Consider the following 11,907-nt stretch of genomic DNA (forward strand, 5'->3'; position numbering starts at 1 on the left):
AACTGCATGTGCATGTGCATGCAGCAAGCAACCCCCACAGAACTAGTTATCGTCGTCCTTGGGAGGCTGCTAGCACAACCACTCAAATGCGAGAACAATGCCGAGGAGCATAATCATGCCAAATTAAGCTGTCCCTCGTGCTTAGCTTTACTGTTCAAGACTACTAGAGTTGTTCAGACATGGCGTTTTCCAATTAGTTCAAGTATCCTATCATTGCATGTAACAAAGTGAAACAACTAGGATATATAAACTATTTATCCTTTTAAACATAAATCATGTTTGCATGGCATTCTCGTCGTTTACCGTAACTAGGATATATAAACTATTTGTCCTTCCAAACATAAACCCTATTGCAATCAAAATATGTGCATATCAGTTTTTTTCTCCTTCATAAAGCTCAACATTTTTACTCAATTTTTTTTAACACTCGTCAAATATAAACTCAATATAGTCGAGTGAAATGGTGTGAGTGGCCTTGAAAAAGGTATTGTTTTTGTCTGTACCATTATTTGACGGAAGGGTGAATGGAAGTGGACATATTTGCCAAATTGTAAGATAAATTGAACTCTGGGTGGTTAATGGTGAAGTTGTTTAGTTTGGGATGTTGGACTAAATTGAAAAACTTCATATGTCATTTGTTGAAAGTTTCCTTTCAAAGTTAATGTAAACCACATGTAATTACCCCTCTCTCTATATACATACATATACTTTAGGGCCTCTTAAAATATGGTTTTCCGCTTGTCCTGTCAATGAGGCAATCGCACTTTAAGTTCACTATGCACTATGCATTATAACTCTCTCATGTTATAACGTGTGATTAGTTTAAGATACCGATATAGTGACTTCCTATAAAAAAAACTTTTGCAACGGTTGATAGATACTATTCAAACTTTACATATATGGCCCCAACCCCCAAATACTGTACTAGTAGTAGTACGTGGTGTGAAAGGGGTGGCTATTGTTCATTGAGGAGGCCATTGTATTATTTGTTTAAGGTCCACATGAAACAAGTTAGATTCAGAAGAGTGTCATCGATCTGACAAAAGACAATCTACCAGGTCTGAATTAATGTGATTTTGTCCTCCTCCATGATTTTGTTTCCGAAATATTTGCCATAATAATCTATAAACTTGATTTAACTGTAAATGTGTGACATATACAAGCATAGTAATTAATTAACATGTTGTTCTTGTTCCATATTCGTTTTGAAGAACCTCACCACACAACGAATGAATAAAAAACAAACAAATTTTTTTTTCTTGTGCTGTTAGTATAGAGAGTTAAGATTTTGATAGGTTCAAATCTTTCATCCTACCGCTAAACAAATTCGCGGAATATCAAAACGCTGGAAAACAAACACAACTTAAAGGAAACGGTAACCTTACCCATCCAATTCCAACAAACATCTAGGGGCCTACTCTGTTATCTGAATTTTTTGTACTACTTAGATTTGAAAAAATGTCCATAAAATTGGAGGCTTGGCAGCTGCTTCCTGTATTAAAATATCCACCGTCTTTATCCAATCACGACCTCTGAAGCTTTACGCACATGGCTGACCTCAAGTCAAGCCTCAACAAACTGAAATGACCATGTGCCTAACTTTCTCCCATTTAATTTAATTTTCTAATTTTTCTTTTAATTATTTTAAAGCCAGAACTTACAAAATATTTTATGTGTACCGGAACACAAAGTATTCCATAATGTATTATAATATAAATAAACGATATAATTGATATGTTATATTTTAGAATATGCTTTCCATGTTACTGTAGTTATATTATGACATATGTTATATCGACTTATATAAACTTGATTCATACAAATAACTTCCAAAGGATTTTTAGCTGAAAATGGTTCCTGAGAATATTTTGGTCATTCCGTGAAAAATTTCCGTTAAAATAAGAATAAAATGACAAAAATACCTTAATTTTTGTCTAAACATTTATTAAATTGAAAATATTTTGTCATTTTATTCCTTATTTAACAAAAAATTTTCATGAAAGAGTCAAAATGATTGATGGTGAACAAATTTAAAGTATCTATCATAGAAGAGTTAAAATGATTAACAGTAAATAAATTCAAAGTATCTATTAACTGACGGTGAACAAATTTAAAATTAAAATATAAAATATTATTTTGACTAAAAAGTCAATTTCCAAAATATATAAAAGTTAGAAACAGTCATACACATTTTCAGAAAAAAGCTGATCCATAAAAGGTTACGACAACTGAAATAATCATCACAAACAAACACGGAAAAAGCAAAAGCCAAAAGCATTACTTCATGCTATAATAATTTACGTTTAAGTACAGTTTTAGTTTTTTGCGGTCAAATAATCGAAAAACCAAAAGCCAACAAACCAAACACAACCCTAGAAAAACAAGATTCAAGTTCCAAGGGCTAACATAACCAATTTTGATCGATTCCTTAATATTTGAGACCAAATCCAAATGAGTGTTTCCACAATACCACCCATCACATGCATCATCTGAAAGCAACTTGCATGTAAAAATTCACTATTATATGGTGTTTTGATTAAATAATGTAATGATACATGAAGATTAATTTATATAAGTTATTATATTATTAAATCAAAACGTTACCATAAATAAATTTGTTCTCTGTAAGTTTTTTTGAAACCGTCATGTATGCAGCTAATTAGATGACCTAGCTCTCTCTTGGTAACAAACACAGAGATAAAAATACTTATAATTAACTTGGGATCTAATTAGTCATACAAATTAATTAATTAATTATTTTACATTTAATAATTAACTTGGATCTCAAATCTCATGACTGACCATGGTTGTAGTGCTCTTGCCATGAACCAAGGAGTTCTTGCAATGAGTAATTGCGCCTTGAATTGCACTCTGAAGCTCCTCCATCGACGATCTGTCCCCGTACGATGACGTGCCACTACTAGGGCCACCACCACCCGAGCCCGTTAGACCCCCAGTGCGGGAAAGAATCCCCGAGTGGCTCGGAGATCCCCGCATTGAAGAAGGGCAGCTAGAAACGCACCCTCTCTTTCTAGGGTACCTCAGGTTACCGGAGAAGGAATGGGAAAATAATCCATGATTATTAGAGCCATAATCTTTATTAGTATTCCTTGCCGCCGTCGCCGTGCATTTGTCGGGTGTTTTCGTTGTTGTGGTCGTGACCCCCAGTCCTCCTCCTCCCCCCATTTTTTGTTGTTGTTTTTGGGAGAGTTTTTCATACAAGGGCTTCACCTTCTTCAAGTACTTACTAATAACCTCCTTGGCAGTAGTGCTCATGCGTTTAGGTTTCACTGCATTGTTAGATCCGAGCCCCGCCGTGGCGGCGTTGTTGTGAGGATCTAGAGTGTTGTCTTTCTGCACTTTCGGCTCCTTCTTGAACACGGAGGAGAATCTCGATAACGAGAAGTACTTCTTCTTCGAAACGCCGTCGTTGGAGTGGACGCTCACGTACTTATTGTTGTTGTTATAGTTGAAGGCGCGCTTGAACAACGACTCTTCGTTGTTTTCCTCCGTGACGGAGCTGGGGCGGCGGGAGGAGTCGCATGATTGGTCTGCCAAGAGCACGAGGTCGCTGGCAAAAGAGGAGGTAGAATCTCGTGACTCGTTGGAGGAGCTGCCGGTGGAGTCGCGCGACGTGGTGGTGTCGGAGGAGGAAGAGTAGGACGTGGAGGAGGGGAGGAGGAGGGTCCGGACCATGGAGAGGCGAGGGGAGAGGTGGAGAGGGAGGATCTGTCCTTTGTAGAAGAGCTCGTCGGCGGGGCAGACGGCGTTGGAGGATTTGCGAGGGGAGAGAGAGATGGTGAACTCGAAGTCGGAGGAAGAGGAGGAGGAGGAATGGAAGGAGTGCGTGGGTGAGGGCGGTAAGGTTTGAGATTTTTGGTGGAGGTGACGGCGGTGAGGGTGAGGATTGGGCTTGGTCATATTATTGGTCGGATCTTTTGCCGTGCTCAACGTCTCCATTTTTGGTGTGTTGAGCAAATCAAGTTACATGGTAATGATTTTTGTGAGTTTGATGAGGGTTTTTGTGGTCCGTCAATTTTTGGAGAGGTGGTGGGTGGTGTTTTGTACGTTAAAATTTGCGTGGATCTGGGTTTTGAAGCTCACATGGGATGATGGGTCTCCAAGTTTGAATTCTTATTTTTCTCTTCATCTCTTTATGGTTATGAGTAACACAAGTAACATTTTTTTTTCACCCCTTAATTGAATCATATTTTGTAGATTGCATGATACGACGATTAATGATTGTATTTTTTATTTAAATAATTAAATAAAAATTTTAACCATCAACAACTATATCATAAGATTACAAATAGGAGTTAAAAACATAATCTCCCCACTATTTTCCTAATAAGAATTAACAACTTGATTAAAACGTCCCACTTACATCAATAAAAAAAACATATATATATATATATATATTATAATTTAAGAAAAATAATAAGATGATACAATGGTGTCCTGAATGAATGAAGATCCTCTACATATCCTCTTTGTGAGGATCTCAGTGATCCTTCAATCATGTTCGTTTATCGTAAATTATGCAGTCAATTTTCGTTATATACTATTTATATTTAATTTTAAATAAAAAAATTGTAATAATTCCTGACCGCACAATATACAATTAATTGATATGATTGAATGATTCTTGAAATCCTTAAAAAAAAAAAAATCGATAGAGGATCTCATTCGTCCTAAATAAACCGAAAAAATTACTGCCCTTTCTTTTGGCTGACTGCTGTGTATGACGATAGCAGTGGGTACTGATTAGATTGTAAGGTATCACGTGTCTGAAACGTGAAAGGTGGGGTTTACTTCATGTATTTATGTAAGGTATCTTTGAGTTAATTAGTGCATTAATCGAAGAAGCCAGGGTGCTGAAGGGCGAGCACCACCTCCTTAAATAAGGCACGATATGTTTCAAGTTTATTTAAATAAGAAATAGTATGGTCATTCAGTACTACGATTTAGTTGTATTACTTTTTTATTTGTAAATGAGACGTTTTAGATTCGAATTTCGTAGATGATTAATTCGATACCAAATTAGATTGTTCATTGAATAATTTAAGTAAAATTTATCATTGTACTAAAAAAAAAATTAACTCAATACGACGTGACAGGATTTGTAAAAAATGGGTGGACCGAGCCTAAGGTATAGACATAATGGACTGACCAGTTCACGGCCCATTGGCCCGTCATAGGCCGAGCACAGCGTGCGGCCCTAACTCATTATGGAAAATCTCATTTATTCATTATTTTTTTCAATTACAAACATACATTTTAAGGTTAGTAAAACTTAATACTAGTTATATTTAGCTTAGTAATATGTCCAGATAATTTTTTTAAAATTTTTAAATAATTAAAAATTTAGTTTTGCTGAAGTCGACCTGTTTAATGACTCAGACAACACGATATAGGTCCTAAAAGGCCAGGATTCGAGGGCTAGGCAGGGTTAAATATTTTATTAATTGATTCGGCCCAAGTACAAATTTTTTATTAAATGAGCCGACTCAAACGCGACCTAAGGCCATCTCCAACTGAAGGGTCCAGAGGACCAGAGGGCCAAAAATAGTCCTAAAACCGTCTCCAACCGAGGGCTAGGCCAGAGGGCTCTGGAATCTGGGAGGGTCCCACGGGATCGGAGAGGGCTGGAGGGCTAGAGGGTTGGCTGCTTTCGGCCAGCCAGCCAGCCCGCTGGCTGGCTATTTTTTTTTTTAATATTTCCTATTGCTGTCGGTTAAAACCGACAGCATTAAAGGGTTTTTTTTTTTTAATAGTTCTGCTATTAGTGTCGGTTATAACCGACACTAATAGTTTGAAATATTTTTGAATCTAACGGCTAGCTGAGTCAGCTAGCCGTTGGTTTTTTTTTTTTTTTTTTTTTTTTTTTAATTTATTTTAAACATTTCTTTCTTCTATAAATATGGTGAAGTTCTTTCAATTCTTCACTTCATTTGCAATATTTCATTCTTCAATATTTTTCAATATTTCCTTCAATATTTCCTTCAATATATTTTCTAATATTTCCTTCATCTATAATATTTGTTTTAATTTTTCAATATTTCCTTCAATATATTTTCCAATATTTCCTTCATCTATAATATTTGTTTCAATTTTTCAATATTTCCTTCATCTATAATATTTCTTCACTTCATTTGCAATATTTCCTTCAATATTTCCTTCATTTTTTTTCAAAAAAAATGGCCTCATCTGCAATGAAAGGTAGGGCTTGGACCCGAAAAGAAGATGAAGCTCTTTGCAAGGCTTATAGATGGATCTCAGAAGATAGTGTGAGGGGGATTTCTCAAACAAGTGAAGGTGTTTGGACTCGTGTGTCCAAAAAATACTTAGAGTTCTACGAAGGCACCACTCCACCGAATACCCGAAACCACGAAAGTTGTTCTTCAAGATGGAAGAAACATCTTCATCCAAGTTTGAATAAATGGCATCAAGCACTATTAGCAGCAGCACGTAGACATGAAAGCGGCGCCAATTACTATGACGAAGTTAGTGTTTTTACAGTTTATTTTAAATGTTTAATTATATTACATTTAATTTCGTGAATTAATTTCCTAAAATTTTTTTAATTATATTTTCTAGGTACGCCAAGCGGAGGAATTGTATATGGAGGGCAGCTCAAAACCCTTTCAGTTTCACGGTTGTTGGGAAATTTGTAAATGGTGGGTGTTATTTGAAGATCCACCTCAACATAGAGTGGATCCTTTGGAAGCTGCATCCCCATCTGTAGATATGAATGAAGATGGATCTCCTACCATTCAACAAACAAGGGTAGAAAATCCGACTCCGTCCGAAATTTCTTTACCTAGGCCTATGGGACGAAACAAGGCCCGAAGGTTGAGGGAAAAGGGCAAGGCAAATGCTGATTACGCCGCTCAACATGAAGTGGCGGCCTCATTTCGATTACTGGCGGAGCAAAATGCCCGTGAGGCGGAAGAAAGGAAGTGTAGACATGAAGAGTGAGCCAAACAAATACAAGAAGAGATGGATGATAAGAATATGGAAAGGAACACTTCGGATTACACTCCAATGAGTAAGGCCTATTTTGATAGGAAAAAAAAAGAAATTATGGCTCGGCGGCAATTGTTTACCTCTGACTATACTCCTACAATGGCGGATGATGAAGATGATATTAATTATGGGTATTAAATTTAAGTCGTTGTAATTTTTAAATTTAAGTTAATGTTGTTTTTAAATTTAATTTGTAGTGTTTAAATATAAGTTGTTGTTTTTAAATTTAAGTTGTTGTAGTTTTTAAATTTAAATAATAAATTATGTTTGGTCCTATGGCCCTTTGGCCCTCGGTTGGAGACGGTTTTTTGTGACAGGGCTAAAACGAGCCCTTTGGCCCTCTGGCCCTCGGTTGGAGACGGAGGCAAATATGGCCCTGTACTGTTCATTAAAATATTAATATCTTGGGGAATCTTGGAGGGCTAGAGGGCTCAAACGAGCCCTCTGGCCAGCCCTCGGTTGGAGATGGCCTAAGGTACCGTTTGGTATGGATCGGGACGGAACGGGACGGGACGGAACATGATGGAACGGATGATATAAATATTGAAAAAGATAAGGAGAAATTTTGTCATAAAATGTTATAAATTTGTGTTCCACGGATGTGGAACGGGTCGTTCCAGGGGGAAAATGTGGAACGAAAAATCAACCAAATTTCGTCTCATGGGACAACCCATTCCACAGTTTTTAGGCACATCAAACATGGAACGGAACGGCTAATCTCTTTCCGTCTCGTCTCATCCCACGTACCAAACGGTACCTAAGTCCACGTGAGACGACCTTAAATGGGCCTAACCGCGTTTGCACCTCTAACCTGTATTAGTGAGAGCATTGCCACTGTATAAGTATGTTGGACGACGGCAGGCTTGTGTGATCACTAGAATCGCTACAATAATACAGTTAATGTGGTTGTGTGTGTGTGTGTGATTTTAAAAGGATTAAAAATGCCAAGTAGGTCGTGTTTGATCCAACAGAATTTTCTCCGGATTATTTTGGTAAGGATCTTTGGAATCTATGAATCGTGTCCGTTCATCGTACATTGTGTAATCAATTTTTTTGATGTACTGTTTGTGTTTGATTTTAAATAAAAATATTTAAAATAATTTTTGACCGTACGATGTACGATAAACGGACATGATTTATGGATCTTCAGGATCCTCGTAAAGAAGATCTGGATTCGTGTTTAACAATAATGGGTTTAAAATGATTAATGCGTTTTCAAATAACCAAAAGGGTTTATAGCAGCTTTTGACGTGAAAAATTGAAAGTGATTATATCACAAATGCACTTTTCAGGAAGCTTCTTCAAATGATTTAAAAAAGAAAAAAATTGAATGAGTACTGCGACATCATTATATATACTAAAACTGAGTTTCCCCGGCACTGTTTATCATCAGTGTCCGGACAGATTTGCCCTCGGTTTTTCCTGTGCTGAGAGTGTTGTTTCGACTTTTCTACAGTAGAAAGTGTGTTTCGCCCCTTTTCTTAAATTTGCAATTGGCAAGCCAAAACCTCATAGTGTTCGTTTATTTTGCCGTTTGGGGTTTTGCCGTTGTCGTTTGATTTCTACCCAATTTGTGAGTCTGTGTGGGAGCGGCCTATCTTCAAATCATGGTGAAACAAATTTGATCGAACTCAGGTAGATTTTATAATAGTTTTATTTGAGTTTTAATTTTCGATTTTTGTTACTTTAGACCAAACCCTAACCGTTTGGTTTTGGGATCAATTGCAGTTTTTGTTATCTCAATTCATAAATCTCTAATTGAGAGAGGATTGGAACGCTGTTGATAATCTTTTGGGTGTGTTATCTCTGCTTCTATTTATCCCAATTTTAATATGTAATTTTTGGGTGTGTTATCTCTGCTTATGTTTATCCCAATTTTAATATGTATTTGGAAATATTGGATTAAAAGGGGCTTGTGATTTGTGAAAACAGATGAGTCAAATGACTCCAATTTTGTAAAGTTTTCTGGTTTTGGTTTCTATATAGAAAACAGGAAAACTGAGAGGGAAATTATGATATAAAGTATTAAGTTTAATTGTGATTTAAATTTTTTTATGCTGTTGGTGGATGAACCCATGTGTTGGTCGAATTGATGGATGTAAAAAATGAATATGGAAAGGTGTAAATAATTGGAGGTTTATGGTATTTTGCAAGTTTTCTGTTGGTTTGTCAATGTTTGTGTTGTTGTAATTAACAACTTAAGCAAATAAATCATTTTCGGTTTCTGAATAAATGATAGTTTACAAAATAATCGAGTATGCTTAGCAAAACTAATTGCTTACAATAGAGAATCACTATAGATGTTATTGTAATAGGTTAGTATTGCTTTTTGTCGTTAAATCATATTGCTGCCTTGAGCTGTGGTATATTTTTGTTTTTCAAATTTAATTTTTTGTGATTGTCTTTTGATGGATATTTCAGGATTTGAGAGAGTGGGTCTGCTTTTATGAATTATTTCGTTGCTTTGTATGATTTTGTTTACATGGATATCTTAGAGCTTAATTAGAAATGTATCTGATTGAAATTTTTGTTAAAATGGAGAATTCTTAAGGAGGTTTGTGAACCGATTAAATTGGATAAGAAACTATGTTTTTTTTTTACATTGTTGTCATAGGTTAGAATATAAATATGTATCTAAATACTTTGAGAAGAGCATAAACAAGAGTTTAAAGTTTCCCTAATGCCAGATGTTAAAAATTGGTTTCATGAGGATCTAGGTCTGAGTGTATTAGAGTGAATGAATGACAGTTTTAAATTTAAAATTGTGTTTCTGTTTGGTCTTAATGGCATCTGAGTTATTTGTGCGTTGATTTTTTTTTCCTTTTTCACAAATTTGTTTTGCAGTTCATTGTTTTCCAAATAGCTGAAATTGTTTGTTTTCATGATGTCTAAAAAATCTCTAAATGATCAAACAAGTGATAGTACAAAATGAAAGCAATGCGTTGATAACAGCCAGTCTAATATAGTTCTCGAATGTGATCACCGATCCAAAAGAATGTGTAGAGCGCATGGTTTGCAAAATTTTGAAGACGTTTTATTCGCACCTAACATGTTTATTTCTCAAAATTTATTGGTTGAACATGTGTTTTTCTCAAGCAGAGTTTCTGTTGATCATTGTGTTGCTAGATCCGTCAACTATAATGAAATTGTGGATTCCACCGTGTTTAGAAAACAAATGTACACGTGTGATCAAAAAGAGAAAAATATTGTTAATTTGTCAAATAATATTGAAAACAGTATTTGAAAAATCTCAAATGGAGAAAACGGTGCACTCATGAATAAGGGCCAAGCCTTTTTAAAAAAAAAAAAAAAAATAGAAACGGCATGTTTCTAATTTCGTATAATTATTTTTTATTCTATGTTCTAACATTAGTATTTAGGTAATTGCATATTGTCACTTAGGGGTGGGTTCAAAAAACCGAAAACCGAAAAAAATCGAACCGAATACCGAACCGAGACAAAAAAAAACCGAACCAAAAGTGTAAAACCGGACCGAACCGAAACTGGTTCAGTTCAGTTCGATTTCTGGGGTTCGGAAATCGGATCGAACCGAACCGAACCGAAGTAAGGAAAAACGACGTCGTTTTTCTCTTGAACGGTGTCATTCGTTTGTCCAAGTCCAATCGCGCATGCCTTCCTTTCCTTCAATTCAATCCTTCTTCAGTCTCTGAAGAACTCTGTCTGAAACCCTAAACACCAAATAGAACCGAAAACCCATTCCTATTCCCTTTCTCTTGAACGGTGTCATTCCAAATCTCTCTCACCATCTCAGCGACCTGTCTCTCACTCGCCATCGCCGTCTCAGCGACCTTTCTCTTATCCTTCTCACTCGCCGTCGCCGTCTCACTCTCAATCTGAATCTGTCACCCTGCGACCCACGACTTCCTCTCGCCGTTTCAAGGCTCAAGTCTCGACCCACAAATTCCCTCATTTGCAAGGTTAGTCTCTCACCCCATGATGCGTTTTGCAGATTTTTTTTTTCAATTTCGTTGGTTCCGTCAACATATATGACCCGCTATCATATAGGCTCCAGTCTGCGGTTGTACTTAAATGGTTTGTAGGGATTGTTGAATTGATTGCGATCATTTGTCTATATCGTAAATGGTTTGTGATTGATTTCTTTAATTTTTGTTGTGTTGTGTTGTGTTTGTCTTTTCGATATGTCCCTTCCCTCGGCTTGTTTTGCTTGCAGCTCTACTTTACCTCCATTTTTGTTGTACTCATTTGTCTTAATTTGGTAAAATGATAAACATCGGGGTTTCAAATTTTGATGGAGTCAATTGTAAGTCGATTATTTTGTGTTCAAGTGCTTGCATGTTGTGTTCATGTTTTGTCAGGGAGTCATGTCTACAGACGCTACGGGTCTGTTGCTTGCTCGTGAGCCTCGTGGGAGACTGGTTCTATGCGAGCTGTAATTGCTTAAGTTTCACCTTAGCAACCTTTCATCATTATGACTATGAACTCGTTCCATCTAAGTCACTGGAGATGGGTTCTGCAGATGTTTTGTATAAGATTTTAGTACTACACAGGATGTGAGGAAGAAGAGTTGAAGTCATTAGCAATGCTGTCTTAAATCTGTCAAATTTTGCCATGGCATGGACTGTCTTTAGCTTATTCAAGTCACAAGGCTTGTTTACGTTTTGTTATAAATAATACAAACTGTTGCGTTTTTGCTCTAACATGGTTCATTAGTTAATTTTTCAGTACAGCAGATGAACCTTTAAGGGAAGTATGTGAGAGTTTTTTCTCGTTGCATGTTTAGTTTGTAGATCCAGATACTTTGAACTAAGGTGTCATTGTTTTCTTCGCTAGTAACTATGTACTATAGTTGCTGGAAATTTCAATTATATCATCTGAAATGGATGCACATTAAGTTGATTC

At 36.3% G+C, this 11,907-nt stretch overlaps 1 protein-coding gene and 1 long non-coding RNA gene across 2 annotated transcripts; one reads left to right on the plus strand and one right to left on the minus strand.

The window, feature by feature from the left end:
• Window positions 1–2,694: 2,694 nt before the first annotated feature.
• Window positions 2,695–4,170, minus strand: LOC103429613 (probable membrane-associated kinase regulator 1). Its single transcript, XM_008384944.4, has one exon. It carries the CDS (start codon window positions 3,958–3,960, stop codon window positions 2,785–2,787), a length of 1,176 nt encoding a protein of 391 aa, XP_008383166.3. The 5' UTR covers window positions 3,961–4,170; the 3' UTR covers window positions 2,695–2,784.
• Window positions 4,171–8,436: 4,266 nt separating this feature from the next.
• Window positions 8,437–9,073, plus strand: LOC139192642 (uncharacterized). Its single transcript, XR_011576874.1, has 2 exons — window positions 8,437–8,661; window positions 8,755–9,073. It is a non-coding gene; the product is annotated as an uncharacterized lncRNA (long non-coding RNA).
• The last annotated feature ends 2,834 nt before the right edge of the window (window positions 9,074–11,907 follow it).

The sequence above is a fragment of the Malus domestica genome, chromosome 16, assembly GCF_042453785.1.
Source record: "Malus domestica chromosome 16, GDT2T_hap1".
Classification (NCBI taxonomy): domain Eukaryota; kingdom Viridiplantae; phylum Streptophyta; class Magnoliopsida; order Rosales; family Rosaceae; genus Malus; species Malus domestica.